The sequence below is a fragment of the Bos grunniens genome, chromosome 11 (assembly GCF_055505025.1).
Source record: "Bos grunniens cultivar Pamir isolate PY7600 chromosome 11, Bosgru_T2T1.0, whole genome shotgun sequence".
NCBI lineage: Eukaryota > Metazoa > Chordata > Mammalia > Artiodactyla > Bovidae > Bos > Bos grunniens.
This window is the reverse complement of record NC_141175.1, coordinates 105,977,723-105,996,168: the sequence shown is the minus strand read 5'-3', so window position 1 is coordinate 105,996,168 and position 18,446 is coordinate 105,977,723. Positions and strand designations below refer to the sequence as shown.

At 48.5% G+C, this 18,446-nt stretch overlaps 1 protein-coding gene across 4 annotated transcripts in view; it reads right to left on the bottom strand.

Moving 5' to 3' along the window:
* ACOXL (acyl-CoA oxidase like) overlaps positions 1 to 18,446 on the bottom strand; it is a 328,413-nt gene that overhangs the window by 263,850 nt on the left and 46,117 nt on the right. For all 4 annotated transcript variants that reach the window (XM_086328295.1, XM_086328296.1, XM_086328297.1 and 1 more), the window contains exons 4-8: positions 12,373 to 12,459; positions 11,691 to 11,789; positions 6,124 to 6,238; positions 5,601 to 5,687; positions 3,931 to 4,003 (exon numbers count right to left, since the gene is read on the bottom strand). In XM_086328295.1, the coding sequence (XP_086184421.1) occupies positions 3,931 to 4,003; positions 5,601 to 5,687; positions 6,124 to 6,238; positions 11,691 to 11,789; positions 12,373 to 12,459 (461 nt within the window). The remainder of the gene's footprint in view (positions 1 to 3,930; positions 4,004 to 5,600; positions 5,688 to 6,123; positions 6,239 to 11,690; positions 11,790 to 12,372; positions 12,460 to 18,446) is intronic.

Sequence of the window (18,446 nt, the reverse complement as noted above, 5' to 3'; positions counted from 1 at the left end):
CTACTCTTGAGTGTCTTGCATCTCCATCTGAATTTTAGGACCAGCTTCTCCATTCCTTCAAAAAAAAAAGCAACTGAAGTTTTGATAAGGGTTTCAATGGATCTGTACATCTATTTACAAGCCCATTTTTGATCAAGTGATAAACCAACACCCCCAAGTGTGTTGCCTCTGCTGTTTCGTAGTATTTGGGGGGCTATACCAATGGAATAGTTTTCAATCAAATCTTACCAAAGAATATTCTATACACTCTCATACCTTCTACAGACCTTGGAGCCCCCGATCATTTTTCTTTCTGATTGAATGTGACTTTCTAATCTCTAGTGCATTGGGTAAATGCTAAACCAGTTGGATGAGGTTCTGATAGAGGACTGTCCAATCCACTAAGATCCCATTTGGGTGAGTAAGAGAGAGGGCACACCACATCTACAGCTTCTCTTGCCTCTTCCCCATCTCTGAGAGTGGAGTGATACTGGTAAGCGACAGGAAGCATGCAGGGAAGGCTGGTGGCCCTCAGATCTGCTGGCACGGGCACTGGTTGTTTCTGAGGGGCCTGGGGGCTTCATCACCTACTGGGATACCTACAAAATGCTTTTGTTGCCCACATTTTGTGCGTGTGTGCTGAGTCACTCAGTCGTGTCCATCTCTTTATAATCCCAGGGACTGTGTCCCGCCAGGCTCCTCTGTCCATGGGATTCTCCAGGCAAGAATACTGGAGTGGGTTGCCATTTCCTCCTCCAGGGTATCCTTTTCACGAAGGGATTGAATCGGGTCACCTGTGGTGCAGGCAGATTCTTTACTGTCTGAGATACAAGGGAAGCCCCTGTTTCCATTTTATTTCCTATCAATTCACAAGGGGAAAAAAGTTAACAAACCGAATTTGGTTCATTTTAAGTTTGTTTCGCCCATTAGTTTATTTAAACTTTTTATATCTATGACATATATTTGCTGGCAAGAACTTGAAGGCAACAGAAAAGAGTAAAATGTTCAAGGAAAATCTATAGGAAAGCACGGAGCAAGACTGATGGCTTGCCTTTTCACAGATTTAAATATCACTGTAGTTCAGGATTGTTATTGGATTCATGAAAACATGCTGAGAAAAGTAAAAGTAATTGGTGTTTCTCAGCCTGCATTAAGGAGAAGGCAATGGCACCCCACTCCAGTACTCTTGCCTGGAAAATCCCATGGATGGAGGAGCCTGGTAGGCTGCAGTCCATGGGGTCGCTAAGAGTCGGACACGACTGAGCGACTTCACTTTCACTTTTCACTTTCATGCATTGGAGGAGGAAATGGCAACCCACTCCAGTGTTCTTGCCTGGAGAATCCCAGGGATGGAGGAGCCTGTTGAGCTGCCGTCTATGGGGTCGCACAGAGTCGGACACGACTGAAGCGACTTAGCAGCAGCAACCTGCTTAAGCATTGTGAACTCCTGGGCTCCACACCTGGAATGCACCTGTGGAAGTGCATTCACCTCACTGGAATGCACCTTGATCTCACTGAGGGATGCTGGGAAACGACACTAAACACTTGTGACACTGGGCTTCCCTGGTGGCTCAGTGGTAAAAAAAAATCTGCCTGCCAAGCAGGAGATGTGAGTTCAATCCCTGGGTCAAGAAGATGCCCTGGAGAAGGAAATGGCAACCCACTCCAGTATTCTTGTGTGGAAAATCCCACGGACAGAGGATCCTGACAGGCTACAGTCCATGGGGCCCCAAAAGAACTGGATACAACTTAGCAACTAAACAACAACAACTTAAGACATTATTCACCCAATCAGTTCAGTTCAGTTGCTCAGTCGTGTCTGACTCTTTGCGACCCCATGAACTGCAGCACGCCAGGCCTCCCTGTCCATCACCAACTCCCGGAGTCTACCCAAACCCATGTCCATCGAGTCGGTGATGCCATCCAGCCATCTCATCCTCCGTTGTCCCCTTCTCCTCCTGCCCTCAATCTTTCCCAGCATCAGGGTCTTTTCCAATGAGTCAGCTCTTCGCATCAGGTGGCCAAAGTATTGGAGTTTCAGCTTCAACATCAGTCCTTCAAATGAACACCCAGGACTGATCTCCTTTACGATGGACTGGTTGGATCTCCTTGCAGTCCAAGGGACTCTCAAGAGTCTTCTCCAACACCACAGTTCAAAAGCATCAATTCTTTGGCGGTCAGCTTTCTTTATAGTCCAATTCTCACATCCATATATGACCACTGGAAAAACCACAGTCTTGACTAGACAGACCTTTGTTGACAGAGTAATGTCTCTGCTTTTTAATACGCTGTCTAGGGTGGTCATAACTTTCCTTCCAAGGAGTGTCTTTTAATTTCATGGCTGCAATCACCATCTTCAGTGACTTTGGAGCCAAAAAAAAATAAAGTCAGCCACTGTTCCCACTGTTTCCCCATCTATTTCCCATGAAGTGATGGGACCAGATGCCATGATCTTAGTTTTCTGAATGTTGAGCTTTAAGCCAACTTTTTCAGTCTCCTCTTTCACTTTCATCAAGAGGGTCTTTAGTTCTTCTTCACTTTCTGCCATAAGGGTGGTGTCATCTGCATATCTGAGGTTATTGATATTTCTCCCAGCAATCTTGATTCCAGCTTGTGCTTCATCCAGCCCAGCATTTCTCATGATGTACTCTGCATATAAGTTAAATAAGCAGGGTGACAATATACAGCCTTGATGTACTCCTTTTCCTATTTGGAACCAGTCTGTTGTTCCATGTCCAGTTCTAACTGTTGCTTCCTGACCTGCATACAGGTTTCTCAAGAGGCAGGTCAGGTGGTCTGGTATTCCCATCCCTTTCAGAATTTTCCACAGTACTGGTTATAATAGCCTCCAAAGCTGAAAGAGGGTACCTTACCTCCTGCCATCCACAAAGGAAGCAATAACACTGTTTTATGATAACCAAAAAAAAAAAAAATTAAGGGAAATAATCTAAATACCCAACAATAAGGGACTGATTATTAACTTACAGATAATTTATTTAACAGCTTATGATGGCAATATTAAAAATGATAATGCCTATGTGTATTTCAGGCTTCCCTGGTAGCTCAGACAGTAAAGAATCTGTCCACAATGCAGGAGACCCAGGTTCAATCCCTGGGTCGGGAAGATCCCCTGAAGAAGGAAATGGCAACCCACTCCAATATCCTTGCCTGGAGAATTCCATAGACAGAGGAGCCTGACAGGCTACAGTCTATGGGGGTCTCAAAGAATCAGACACAACTGAGCAACTAACATTTTCTATGTGTATTTATTGTTGCATAGAAACTTTGGACATATTTTGTTAAACAGAAACTACAAGTTATAAAAAAAAATAGAATTTCTAAGTGGATCTCATTCAGTAAAAATCAAACATCTCTCTCTCTCTTTAGTATCTACTCATAGAGAAAAGTCTAAAATGTTAAACACAAAAGTGTAATAAACATTGTGGATAGATGATCAAACCAGTCAATCCTAAAGGAAATCAACTCTGAATATTCACTGGAAGGACGGATACTGAAGCTGAAGCTCCAATACTTTGGCCACCTGATGCAAAGAGCTGACTCACTGGAAAAGACCCTGATGCTGGGAAAGACTGAGGACAGGAGGAAAAGGGGATGACCAATGAAATGGTTGGATGGCATCATTGACTCATCGGACATGAGTTTGCACAAACTCCCAGAGATAGTGAAGGAGGGTGAAACCTGGCGTCCTGTAGTCCATGGGGCTGCAAAGAGTTGGACACAACTTAGCGACTGGACAACAACATCAAAGGTGATAGTACTGGGGATAATTTTAGATTTCCTTTTATTTATCCACCTTTCCTGACGAGTAAAACTGTAAACGTGGCTATAAGAAGACAGCTGGGCGTACAGCCCATGAGACTTAGGAACCAGGCCTGGGAGGCAAGGAGCTCACAGCTGCAGCACGTCTGAGTTAAGGAGGCAGCTACTCACTTATCCAGCAGGTTCTCCCTTGGTATCCGAACACTGTCAAATCTCAGAATCCCGTTATCCACACCATGTAGACCTAGAGAGAACAGACAGGAAATGGAGCTGCAGGTGGGACAAGCTTATGAGCATCAGAAATACTGTCCCACGGGACTTCCCTGGTGGCCCAGTGGTTAAGAGTCTGAACTCCCAACGCAGGAGGCTCGGGTGTGATCCCTGCTCAGAGAGCTAGGTCCAGCTTGCCACAACTAAGGGTTTGCATGTTGCCTTTGCTGTTCAGTCAGGAAGTTGTGTCCAACTCTGCGACCCCGTGGACTGCAGCATGCCAGGCTTCCCTGTCCTCCAGTACCTTCTGGAGTTTGCTCAAGTAGAGGTTGTATGCTACAGCTAAAAGAGCCCACACGCTGTGACTAAGACCTGCTGCAGCCAAATATACAAACACATTTCTTAAAAAAATACACACCAAGACATTTTTCAAAACAGTTATACCATCGCTGCCACTTTCTAGGTTGGACATCACTGAAACGCAAAGCCCTTCTTCCACTTCCAGAATCGTGGCTGCTTTCTTATCTGGGTGAAGATGCCATCTGCTTGTTTCCACGCGGCGCGGTGCCTGTCTGTCCAGCTGCCTCCTCACTAATGAGAACGGAGGAGGAAGTGCTGGACTTTCTAGGGCTCAGCCGGGGCCACAGCTGTCTGCCTGGGCAGTTGCTGAGGCTGGAAAAGGGGAGAATTCCAGGCAGCCGAGAGAACATCTGACTGAACATACAGAAGCAGCAAAGCTCATTCAGCCCTGCCAGTGACCCCAAACTCAATTTCTCCTCCTTCCCAATGCTTCCTCCTCCGAACACAGGGTGAATTTGCAATAGCAAAGGCCTAAAAGACACTGGAAAACGGCCAGAGGGACAGCAGCGGGTGGGCAGAGTGGTCCCTTCAAAACCAGTCTCTTCTGCCTTCACTGCTTTGGTGAGTTAGGCTAGACTCAGGTGGGGAAAAGTGGAAACAGTGACAGATTTCGTTTTCTGGGGCTCCAAAATCACTGTAGACAGTGATGCAGCCATGAAATTAAAAGATGCTTGCTTCTTGGAAGAAAAGCTATGATAAATCTAGACAGTATATTAAAAAGTAGAGACATCACTTTGCCAACAAAGGTCTGTAGAGTCAAAGCTATGGTTTTTCCAGTAGTCATTAACAGATGTGAAAGTTGAACCATAAAGATGGTTAAGTGCTGAAAAACTGATACTTTTGAACCGCAGTGCTTGAGAAGATTCTTGAGTCTCTTGGACAGCAAGATCAAACCAGTAAATCCTAAAGGAAATCAATCCTGAATATTCATTGGAAGGACTGATGCTGAAGCTGAAGCTACAGTACTTTGACCACCTGATGGGAAGCGCTGGTTCTTTGGAAAAGATACTGTGCTGGGAAAGACTGAGGGCAGGGAGAGAAGGAGGCGATAGAGGATGAGATGGTTGGATGGCATCACTGATTCAATGGACATGAGTGTGAATAAACTGCGGGAGATGGTGAAGGACAGGGAAGCCTGGTGTGCTACAGTTCACGGGGTCACAGAGAGTAGAACATGACTTAGAGACTGAACACCAAGAGCTGGTAGGGTCGGGTGGGGAGGAGGCAGGAAGTGCAAAGGAGGGTGGAAGAAGGGTCACCCGCGAACTCACCTTCTTTATGCATCATATCAACGACCGTCACTCCTGGGTACAAGCTTCCATTTTCATCTCGGACAGGAACGATGAAGCAGTGGGGCCCTGAGGACGGTGAAAAGACACTTTACTAAAATCTCTAAAGATGTGAGCAAGGCTTTCCTAATTTCCAGTGTGCCATTATGTTGATTCTGAAATTCATCTTGTTGTATGACTGTGCACTGCCCATAATAGTGTACAGTGTTGAAGGTAATGATAAATGGTTTCATCATGTATATTTAGGAGACCAAGTGCTGAATTTTTTAAAAGGCAAATAACTCAATTTCTTATGTAGCTGTGCCACACTGCATGTGGGATCTTAGTACCCCAATCTGCAGTGGAAGTACAGAGTCTTAACCACTGGACTGACAGGGCTAAGTTCCAGCGTGAATTTTTTACAAGATAAAAACAGCCCTTGGAAGGGGAAGGATTCTGTAAAGCACTCATGGGAGAACAGTGCTAATAAAGAGAAACGGCCTAGGATTCTGTGTTGGTGACAAACCTTGAGATCTTCCGTTTATGATGAGCTGGGCAAAGACTGCTGCGTAATTCCCGTACATCGCATTTCCAATGTACATCTTCTCAGCGTTTTTACACGGTGTGTCAATGACAAACTCCTGCACAGAAACACCAAAGCAACAGAGTTTTCTTCCTTACGGTTCCTTTCAACCCCTGGGCTCAGTGCAATGAACACCGTGAAACAGATTCACGTTGCACAGCTGCGCCCACTTAGGCGACCTCAAGAAAAGGTGTAGGTGACCCAAAATCGTTTAGTTCACCCTCACGTTCCTTCCCTTCTTGCTGGCTGCTCTTCTTTGTCAGGTTGGACTAGCACGTGTCACATTCGTCCGAGCCTGTGGCTTACACGTACGAATCCTTCTTCAGTGAGCTTCTTTCTCTCGAGGCTGCTCCACACTGAGGTTTTGACTTTTAAATAGCCCAGCACCCAAACCCCTAACAGCCCTGGTGATCTGTATTCAGCTCTCACCACAGCCCTCGCTCCCAAACACTCCACCTGCAGGTCTCACAAGAAACGATGGCGTACCCAGCGATCTGGGGCCCAGTTCGATGAGCCATGCCTGTGCATTTCATCTGCTGGACACTGTCCCTCCTGGGGCAATGGAATGGTTCCTCAGGTCCTCCATGATGCTGGGCCGCAGGCACTCCTGCATCTAAGGTATGAGTCCATCGTCTGAACAGCAACTAACCAAAGGTTAAACACGTCGGGGCAGGGGTGCTAAGTCACTTCAGTCGTGTCCACCTCTTTGCAACCCTATGGACTTAGCCCGTCAGTCTCCTCTGTCCATGGGATTCTCCAGGCAAGAATACTGGAGTGGGTTCCCATGCCCTCCGCCAGAGCATCCTCCCAACCCAGGCATTGAACCCATATCCCTGATGTCTCCTGGTTGGCAGGCGGTTTCTTTACCACTAGCGCCACCTGGGAAGCCCTTAAATGTGTACATCTGAACACAAACAAGACTAATAAACAACTGTGACCTAGTCCCACCATTGCTTAGAATCTCATCCCAGACAATTTTGATTTTTATAAAAAGAAATATCTCATTTAAGCCTTGGGGTGACTGTTTCAAAATCTCTCTCCATGTTCTTGATCAATGAATATGATAATGAAAGGTTCCCTCAAAACTCATGTGAATAAGCCCTTAAACCAAAAAGCATGTGTCAACAATTCTCCATCTTATAAGGGAATGAATCTTAGAACACACCATCTAGCTTGTCTCCAAAATATGACCAAGGAGTCTAGCTCAAAACAGTCTGAAGTTAACACTGGTCAGGAAAAAGCAGGAGGGAAATAATTAGCTTTTTGTTTTCAGTCTCTGCTCAAAATTCTGCCTCGTTTTTTCTTCCTCTCCAGGAACCAGAACAGGATCACATGGAAACACCTCTCTTCCCTTCTTGGTCCTCTCTCATGCGGCTTGCTACCTGGGATACCCTTCAGCCTCTCGTTAAGGAGAGACAGACCATAACTGCCAAGTCTGCATCCTGGGTACCTGGAACAGGTCGAAGAATCCAGGGAGTAGGGGGAAGGAAAGGGGAAGCGGGGTGGGGCATGATGGCAAAAAAACAGAACCGCAAATTTAATCGAAGCTGACAATATCAAATATGTGGCTGAACCAAACCAACAAGCTATTGATCGTGTAAAGATCATCTCGGATTTCAGATTTTCAAGTATATGGACTGCACTTTCCCTCTGGCCAAGAAATACAGTCTTGGAGCCCAAGAAAACATTCTCTGACACATGTGCACACAGGGAAACTTTTAACATAGGCAAGGGCTTTTCAGAAACATAAATGGATGAGCTGATCATTTTTAAGTCTCTGGAGGCTGCTGCCCTTGTCTCATTGGGCCAACCAGGAACTTCTTAAAGAAAGGAGTTTTTATGAGGCTGGTGGGTGCAGTAACACACAACACGTGGTGAGGGGATGCATTAAATAGCACCCCACGGGTGGGAAGGGAAGTAGCAGAAAAAGGCTAACCTGGCAGAAAAGATCTGGTAGTGTGGGGAGGAGACAGGAGGCCATTCGTCCCCATCAACATTTGATCCTCTCTGGGAAAGGAGTTCTGTCACTTCTGGCAAAAAGACTTGATTTGGAAAGTCTGCCTCAGCCAAAACGCTGGCGTTTAAAGCTGGATCTAAATAATGCACACCATGTGTGTTGGTTCCTATTATAATTAGTCGTTGAAGACTGACAAAACAGTCAGTCCTATAAACACTCATGGCTTTGGCCAGAGAGCTCTTAAAGCCTCATTTATTTTTGTGATTTTGCATTAAGTGTAAAACTCTCTCTTACCTCAAAGCCTTCCATGCCGCTACTCAACCTACCATCCAAAAATAAAAATAAAACAGCCAACCCACAGGAACGAATAACAAAAAAATTGAAGACATTAAAACTGCTCCGGAGGGAGAGAGCTCATTTGATATGCTCGAACATTTGAAAAGGGAAATGAAGGGGAAAACACAGAAATCAACGAAGGGGAAAGCCGTTCTCGGCTAAGCAGCCCTCAGCGGCCTGAGTCTATGATACGCTTATTCCCTCCCTCACTCCCCCGGGAGGTGGCAAGTTCACCAGAGTCTTCTCATCATTACGATCTCAACTTTGCAACTCCCCTGCAGAGAGTGGCAGCTGCCAAAGCACACCAGGTAGCTAAATCATTTATGCTGTTTGGGGAAAACAGGACCAACACAGGGAAATCATTTTTGTGCAAAAAAATAATTATAAGAAGAAAACAAATAAATAAGAATTGTAGCTGGGTTTTTTTCCCTTAAAGGACAGCAAGGTGACCTCAATACTACAGTTTTGGGAGAAAAAAAAATGGGGCAGGCAGAACCCTATGATGTTGGGTCAATCTGCCATGTCTGACAGGAAAGCTAAGTTCTTAAGGGCAATCTCCTTGAACCTGAGATTCACTTATTAACTTCATAGCCATAGTTTCTCCGCCTGAAAAATAAGGACAAAAATATGTTCCTATAAGATTATAGAACATTTAACACAATGTTGCACTGCAGAGTGCTTGGCCTGGTGCCTAGCACACACGCAGTAGCTTAATTATTACATCTATGGGATTGTTGCTGTAGGAGAATGTGCACGAGTGCTAAATCACTTTAGTCATACACAACTCTTTTCGACCCTATGGATCATAGCCCTGTCAGGCGAGTCCATGGGGATTCTCCAGGCAAGAATACTGGAGTGGGTTGCCATGCCCTCCTCCAGGGGATCTTCCCAACCCAGGGGTCCAACCCGCATTTCTTACGTCTCCTGCACTGGCAGGCAAGTTCTTTACCACTAGCCCCACCTGGGGAGCAGATGAATGTGGTAGTATACTATACAGAGAGTTTGAGGCAGAGCCTGGCACAGAGCGACCATTCAATAGGCGACAGTCCTTATTCTGGCCCTTATTGTGACCTTAGACATCACTGGCTACTGCAGAGAACTAGCATTGGGGCCAGAGACAAGGCAGGACATCCTCTCACACAACCCTCACCTGCATGTGTCATTCTAAATGTTGACCGCCTCCAGCTAGCGTTCTTGGGTCAGAAAACCCTAGGAACAGAACTCCAGATTCCAAAGGACAACAGCCAAAATGAAGAAAAGGCTGAGTCACCACATGCTCAGGCAAATGGCCACACCCACAAGCACATGGCCACACCCACAGCACATGGCCACACCCACAGCACATGGCCACGTTCATAGCTTATGGCCACACCCACAGCACATGGCCACACCCACAGCACATGGCCACATACATATCTTATGGCCACACAGCTTGCACACTCATTCACACACACATTTCTAGAAAAAAACTGCAAAATGTATTTATCCCTTTCTGGTTTTTAGGAATACCTAATATTAAACAAGAAACTAGAAAGGAGAATGAAATAAGTAGATCGTTGCTTTCTTTATTTGAGGACAGGAAGTAGGAGCTAAAGAGATGGGGGGTAGGATTTATAGAACAGGATTTTTGCTGTTACCCATTCATAGAGAGCTATAGATTTAGAGGGTCTTACCAACATTTTGGAGTTCATCCCATACAATAGGGCTTCCCTGGTGGCTTAGAGATAAAGAATCCGCCTTCCAAGCAGGAGACACAGGTTTGATCCCTGAGTCAGAAAGATCCCCAAGAGAAGGAAATGGCAGCCCACTCCAGTATCCTTGCCTGGAAAATCCCACAGACAGAGGAGCCTGACAGGCTACAGTCCATGGGGCCACAAAAGAGTCAGACACAACTGAGTAAGTAAACAACAACAACCCGTGTAATAAAGTCAGATTGTTTTGTCAAATTTTATTTTGGTTGCCTTGTGGATTTTTGTCCATATACAGTTAAAGATGGAGAAGGCAATGGCAACCCACTCCAGTATTCTTGCCTGGAAAATCCCATGGATGGAGGAGCTTGAAAGGCTGCAGTCCATGGGGTCGCTAAGAGTCAGACACGACTGAGTGACTTCACTCTCACTTTTCACTTTCCTGCATTGGAGAAGGAAATGGCAACCCACTCCAGTGTTCTTGCCTGGAAAATCCCATGGACGGAGGAGCCTGGTAGGCTGCCGTCTATGGGGTCGCACAGAGTTGGACACGACTGAAGTGACTTAGCAGCAGCAGTTAAAGATATTGCATCATGCTGAGACAGACCTGGGACCTGCGACCCTTTGCTGCAATGCTTGCACCTGTCTACACCTCTCCTCAAACAACACAGTATATAAAGATACAATACTGGACTAAAAATAACTGCGTGCATGCTCAGTTGGGGCAAAATTATAGAGAAAACATACAAAGAGACCAAAAAACCCAACTGCCAATTTTGAAGAGCCTGGAGAAAAAGCAGGGTGTTGAGAGCAAAAACAGGATACTGAGCTACCCCCTGCACACAACACCACCTCAGGGGTAGGCAAACCATCTAAGCCATCCCTCTGGCCTGACCCCTTGACACACCCCTATACTCACCCCATGTAAGGGATCGGCTTACCCCCCCACTCAGGGAGTGAGCAAGCAAGAGAACCTGATGCTTGTTCTCACCTCCCCCTGCTGCAGCAGGGGTCCCCAGTAGAGCCTTGCCTGAATTTCTTGTCTGGCCTCTGATCAGTTTCTACTGATTGGGGAAGGTCAAGAAGCCTGGTTGGTATCAATGCCAGCACCAAGGACTCGGCTCCCGGAAGGAGGTCCAGCACACACAGTGCCCTCCTGCCCCATGGGGTGACGCGCCAACAGAGACCTCTCTTATACCCATGTACCTGCTGTAGTTCGGAAGAACCACAAGATGGTGGAGGTCCTGCTCCCACCAAGTTTCCCCAAAGCATTAAGTTAATAAGTGCACCTCAAATGTCTCAGCAGTGTCCTCCCAAGGTAGGTGCTGTGCAAGTGTTGACATTAGACTCAGGGAGGCTGAGCATACATCCACCTCCACTGAAACTCGGACACTTCCGAATCCGAGCACCTCTGGCTAGAGAGCCCACACAGTGTGGGCGGACACGGCCTCGGGAGGAAGCGGAGGGAGGGTCTGCTGGGTTCAAGTCTTCTGCCCACAGGACTGCAGAACCACACGAAGAATCCTCACCTGTGCAGAGAAGTCAAAGGTGGCTTCGGTCTGGATCGCTCTGACGTTGCTCCCGTGGCCCCTCTCAGTCATTGCAAACATCCCCGTGTATTTCTGCTCCTGGAGTTGACCGGGTTAGAAGGGAATCAGCTAGTCAAATGGCTGCTCTAACTGCCGACCTCTCAGATCATTATCTCAGAGGACAGGATGGCTGGATGGCATCACTGACTCAATGGACATGAGTTTGAACAAACTCCATGAGATGGTGAAGGACAGGGAAGCCTGGCATGCTGCAGTCCATGGGGTTACAAAGAGTTGGACAGGACTGAGTGACTCAACAATTGAACAACAGATCATTAAGAACATCAGCGAGAGAGGGAGTAGTGAGTTGGAGATACTATAAAAATTCAGTCTGGTGACAACCAGGGCGATAACAATATGACAGACCTGTGCAATCTAAAAAAGGGAGTCAGGATTCTCATTTCAAACAAAGCTCTGGATGACACTAATTCTACATTTTACTTTCTTTTTCTGCAAACACACACACACCCCTAACTACTGTGACATTTTGCTACCCACTCCAGTATTCTGGTCTGGAGAATTCCATGGACTGTATGGTCCACGGGTCAGAAAGAGTAGGACACGACTGAGCGACTTTCATTTTCATTTTCATAGAAACTATCTAGGGTGGTCCATGCCATACCTGGAGAGGCTGAAGCCACTGAGTTACGTGTGCTGGGCCTCCAAGACTTCTGATGGCCCCACCGAATAGCCAATAAATTATTCCACACTGGAAACAAGCACAGGACAGATCATTGTTAGAAACAGTCAACAACTTAATGACGACCGAACCCACTGGGCAAAAGCATTCAAGGAACACCGATCAGCTCATCAAGCTCTACCTTCACTCCACAAGCAGCAAGGCATCCACGCCCTCCCCTTTGCGGCCTGTCCAGCCCCAGTCCCCCTGGGCAGGCACGGCTCTCGGTTCCCCTTTGTGCAGAGGTCACCCCAGCAGCACAGCCCACCCATCCCCTATCCTCAGAGAAGCCTGGTGCACCCCATCACTCTGCCTTGTCTGAAAAAAGGGAAAGTGTTAGCCACTCAGTCATGTCTAACTCTTGGTAACCCTACAGACTGTAGGGTCCGTGGATTCTGTCCTCTGTCCATGGGACTCTCCAGGCAAGAATACTGATGCCTTCCTCCAGGGGATCTTCCCGACCCAGGGAATATAACCCGGGTCTCCCTCACTGCAGGCAGATTCTCTACCATTTGAACCACCAGGAAAGCCCCTGCCTTGTCTGCTCAGGGTTTAATTTGGTGCCTTGTAGGTCAAAGATATGCAACAGTCTTTGTGCGCAACAGATCCCAGGTGCTGACTGCAGCCTGGAGAGTCCACGAGAAACAGTCTGCAAACAGGAAGGTGGATGGAAGAGGTCAGGCTACAGCATGACCAGCCACTGGGCTCAGGTGAGGCAGGCCAGACTCACCCAGCTCAGCGCCCCGCCAGCTGGGGGACCCTGCACAATGACACAATGCCTGAGTTTCCCCATCTGACAAAAGCGATGAATGGTGAGCCCCACCTACTGTGCCTCCCGCCTTCCAGGGTCTGAGCTCCACACACTCACTGCCTATCACGACCATCCCAGGAGGAAAGCACAATTCCCCTCACTTGATAATTGGCAATTCCCTCACCAGGCTTCCTTGGTGGCCAGTTAAAACTCTTCCCGCAATGCTGGAGACCCAGGTTCAATCCCTGAGTCAGGAAGATCCCCTGGAGAAGGGAATGGCTACCTACTCCAGCATTCTTGCCTGGAGAATTCCACGGACAGAGGAGCCTGGCGGGCTACAGTCCATGGAATCGCAACGAGTCAGACATGATGAAGCAACTGACACTTTCACCTCCACTTCCTCACTTGACAGATGAGGACAGTGAGGTTCAGGAGAAGGAAGTGACCTGTCCACGGCTGCACCTGAGGAAGCACGTGGGGCTGGGGTTCTAGTCCAAGCTGCCTGACACCCAACAGCCCTTCGTAGCAAGGTTCAGTGAGAGGCAACTGCCAAGCACTTTGGTCAAGAGGAGGAGAAAGAAGAAAAGGAAGGGTGGCTTGAGCAGGGCCATTTGATGGGAGCAGGGGACTGACTGCAAAGACAGAAGAGCTCAGGTGTTCAGACATTTGCTGTGCTTGCTGTTCAGCATCCCCATAGGAACACAGCCCCAGCTTTCTTCTTGGGAGCCCTCTTCCCCCAGATTCAGTCCAAGTGGCTTGTGGCTAATGTCAACCTCCAGTCCAGCTTTCAGATGAGCCTGGGACCCAGGACTGGCCAATCTGCCTAACATTGTGGCCAAGGGGATGCTTTGGGATGAATCTGTGATCTGGGTGGGTCCTATCAGACTGGCCACTGGACACAGGAGTCAGCTATTAGAGAAGAGAAACTCTCTCTTTTATTGGAAGTAATGGAACTTGGAAGAAGGGAGGGTGGGGATTGCTCTTGCCATCAAGAGAGCTGGTGAAGGAAGCCAGTGCATGGGGGTCAAGAAGTTGAGAGATGAGAGGGACCAGGTCCCACACACCCACATCTGAAGCGAGTGGACCCTGGACTCTTCGAGTACAGCAGCCAATAGGTCCTTTTTTCTGGGGTCACTGCAATGGAATGCATCCCAGTGGACACAGTGACCCCAAGGAAGACCTTGCAGGTAAGTGGCAGAAACAGCATCTTCACATGCTCCCATCTGAGAACTGTCATCAGCCTCTGGTGGGGACCATACCCCGCACCACACGGGTGTAATCAGCCTTACGCTAACTTCCAAAAAGACCACCTCATCAAGTCGAAGTGAACCACTTGACCAGCTGAAATGCTCTGACGTCACAACGGATGAATTTCACTAATTACATCTGACATATGAGGCGCTTTGCATTTGGAGGATCATCAAACGTCCTTGGAAGAGGCTGAACACCCTGATTTCTCAGTTCCCTGCTCCTTGGAATCACTGCCGACCCAGCAAACTGCTTTTCTAATTCCAACCCAGGAAAATGGAATCCATCCAAATAGCCCTTTTCCCCCCAAACCCTCTTGGAAATCAAGTTAAAGAAAAATATTTTTCTAAAACTAAAAGAGGTTGAATTTTCTGCCCTTAAGTCTCTTTGGCTGGTGGCTAATGCGTTCTTTATGTTGCATTGTTTTCCTAGGTTTTACATTTTTTCTTCCTCTTTAGAAAGACAGGAAATGAGTCGGCCACCTTTTGAAAGACTCCATTCACTAAACGCTATTAGCAGGAGCGCTGGGCTGGGTGAGTGAAACCTGCAGGCTTCTGGAAAACCACAGGAGCTGGGCTTCCCTGGAGGCTCAGTGGTAAAGAATCTGCCTGCCAATGCAGGAAACATAGGTTCAATCCCTGATCCAGGAAGATTCCACAGGGCGTGGGCAACTAAAGCCTGTGTGCAGTACTACTGAGCCTGTGCTCTGGGGCCCAGGAGCCGCAACGACTGAAGTTCGAGGACCCTGTGCTCTGCACCTAGAGAAGCCGCCACAGTGAGAAGCCAGCACACCGCAACTAGAGGGTAATCCCCACCCACCGCAACTAGAGAAGGCCCTCACGGTGATATAGACCCAGCACAGCCAAAAATAAAAGAATGGTTTTAAAACTGCAGGAGTTAACTGAGGCATTACCTGCGAGACCCCGATCCACATGGTCTGTTCAAACACGGGCCTCTTCCCATGTGCTGACCAGCACATCGCCAAAGCCACAGTCCCCAACGAGCAGGGAATCTGACAGCTGGGGAGGCCCTTGGGGGACTCTCACAGACAGCTCCCTGGCCCACTGTACTCTGAGCAGGGTGCGGCGCCCAGCCCGGCGGGCAGGCCCAGGTGCCTGGCCAGGGCGTGGTGGTCAGATCACAGTAAAGGGCACAAGAAGTGGAGGCGTTTGGGGAGGATTCTGGAGACAGAGCTGGTGGGTTAGACTCGGGAGGTGGGGGCAATGTGATACCTGGTCTTTGACCTGAGTCTTCAGATAGATGGAGGATCATCCACTGCAAGGGAGGAGGCTGCAGGAGAAGCCAGGGAGGAGGGGTGGATTCCTAAAACAGGGATGCTGAGCCAGAATGGAGCAGGGCGCAGAGCCGCCACGAGGAGCAGCACCAGCCGGCCCCGTGACAGGGCACCAGACCACTGCTGCCAACACGGCCGTGAGAGGCCTGCTCTGGCTGGACCCAGCCCCCTCAGGAGACAAGATGCAGAGAAAAGCTGGGGAAAGCAGCGGCAAGGAAATAAAACGGAAGCAGGAGGCAAGGGACACCCAAGGAGAACCCTAACTTTAAACACGTGCACACCTTGTACTGCTTGTTTGAGAAAGCCCCCTCTCTCCTTTCTCACTTCTCTGGAGGACCACAGACACAGCTCCAAGGTCAAGTGCAGGGGGTCATGAGCACAACAGGCCCAGGGAGGGCTGGTAGCAGCCTCCGGTGGCCACAGTTGGGAGCTGGGAACTACAGTCAGGACAGGCTGACAGGCCCAGGGATATGGTCTTCAGCAAGGCCCTTTAGCTCCCAAAGAGTAGCTAGAAGGAGAGCCGACCCCTGGGCAGGGAAAGCTGAAGGGCTGAGCCTGGGAACAAAGGTTGGTCCCTCCTCCACCCACTAGCTGAGCCACCATCTGGCAGCCCGTTTGGGGAAGGCCCACGTCAGAAGCTGCAGCCCCACCACCACCACCACTTACATAGCTCCTGCAACCTGCAAGGCATGGCCTGGAGCTCCTCCTGGGCACCATCGGCTTAAATCTGAACCAGCCAGTGACTGGGCATCAACACCAGCTAGCATCACCGTCCTCACAGAAAACGAAGCTGCAGGAGTATGATGTGACTTCTAGGGCCGTGATGGAGACGTCTCAGAGTTGGGACATGAACCCTCATCATTCTGACCATCTCCCTGACACCACGGACCTGCCAGGTCTCTGATGTGTGCAAGAATCCAGGTCCTTCCTACATGATGGGCAGACAGAAGGCCCCCTAAAGAGACTTCAAGTGCATTCAGATTGTTTCCATTTCAAAAGCAGATGGGAGGAACTTACCTGGTGATCAAGTGGTTAAGACCCCATACTCCCAATAAAAGGGGTGGGTTGATCCCTGCTCAGGGAACTAGATCCCACATGCCACACAACTAAAGATTCCACGTGTCACAGCTAAGAATTGCCATAGTCAAATGAATAAGTATGTTTAAAAAAGAAAACAAAGAGTAGATGGGCTATACCAAGGCACTGCAAACAGTTTTTGAGACTACGGTGACCCCACAAAAGATAGTGCAACAGACTAAGTCGTTAGGTCTTCACCCAAAAACTCCTCTATTTGTTGCTGAATAGTCACTAAGTCATGTCCAACTCTTTGCAACCCCAGAGACTTACCCAAAAGGCTCCTTTAGTCCATGAGATTTTCCTGGCAAGAATATTGGAATGGGTTGTTATTTCTTCCTTCAGGGGATCTTCCTAATGCAGGGATGGAACCTACAACTCCTGCATTGGCTGGTGGATTCTTTACTGCCGAATCACCAGAGAAGCCCAGAATTCATATGCAGAAGCTTTAATCCCCAATGTGGTGTTAGGATATAGGACCTTGGGAACTAACTACATTTAAATGGGGTCTTTAGAATGGGGCCCTTATGATGGGATTAGTGCCCTTACAAGAAATACCAGAGTGCACACTCTCTCTCTCTGTCTCTCTCTTTTCTCTCTCTCTGTCTCCCCCATCCTGCTCCTGAAATGTGAGTACACACAGAGAAGGTGGCTGGCTGCCTACAAGCCAGAAAGAGGGCCCTAACCTGGAGCTGAATCAGCTGGAAGTTAGATCTTGGACTTCCCAGCCTCCAGAACCATGAGAAAATTAATTTCTGTTGTTTAAACCACTGGTTCTGTAGCTCTTTATCATGGCAGCCCACGCAAACCAAGATAGAGTGAGATGATTCAAACAAGGGGAAACAGGAGCCGTCATGGGGAAGAAGAAAAGGAAGCAGGTCTCGATTCTTTTGGCTGTAAGTTCATCCAGATTGCATCAGCCTGTTTGGCGGGAGACCTTGGGCCAGCTCCCAAGTCAGAGTGAGATTCAAAGCCCTCAGCAGAGAAGGTCTCTCTCTCTGGCAGCCCTCTCCATTTCCCTACGCCCTCACTGTGAGTCGCTGTCCAAGCAGCCCTTGGCTCAGCCAGCACTTGGCTGTGTGAGTACAAATGTGTTTGTCCGAAGCACTTACAGACACCTGGAGCTGCTGGATGATGCAGACTCGGAGGAAGAGAAAAAGGCGCTCAGGTCTACAGGGTGCAGATAACGCTGATGAACTGATGTTCAGGTTGACGGCCAGCTCAGGTGACCAGGAGAGCCACAGGGGCCTTGGGCTGGCAGTGAGATGTGGGGAGGTCGTGACCAACCCAGGACTCACTCACCCATTCTCCATGCACTGCATTCCCCTCACCGAGGTCTCCCTCCATCACCAACAGGAAAGGCGGAAGGGCTGGACCAGGGGCACAACCTACACCCTCTGCTAACTGTCTAGGATGTCCGAGCACAAGGGAAGAAAGATTACCCTGTATGTAGCGCTTTCCTGGTGACTCAGCAGAAAAGAATCCTCCTGCCACTGTCTGCCACTGCAGGAGACCCAGGTTCAGTTCCTGGGTCAGGAAGATCCCCTGGAGAAGGGAATGGCAACCCACTCCAGTATCCTTGCCTGGAAAATCCCATGGACAGCGGAGTCTGGAAAGCTACAGTCCACGGGGTTGCAGAGTCAGACATGG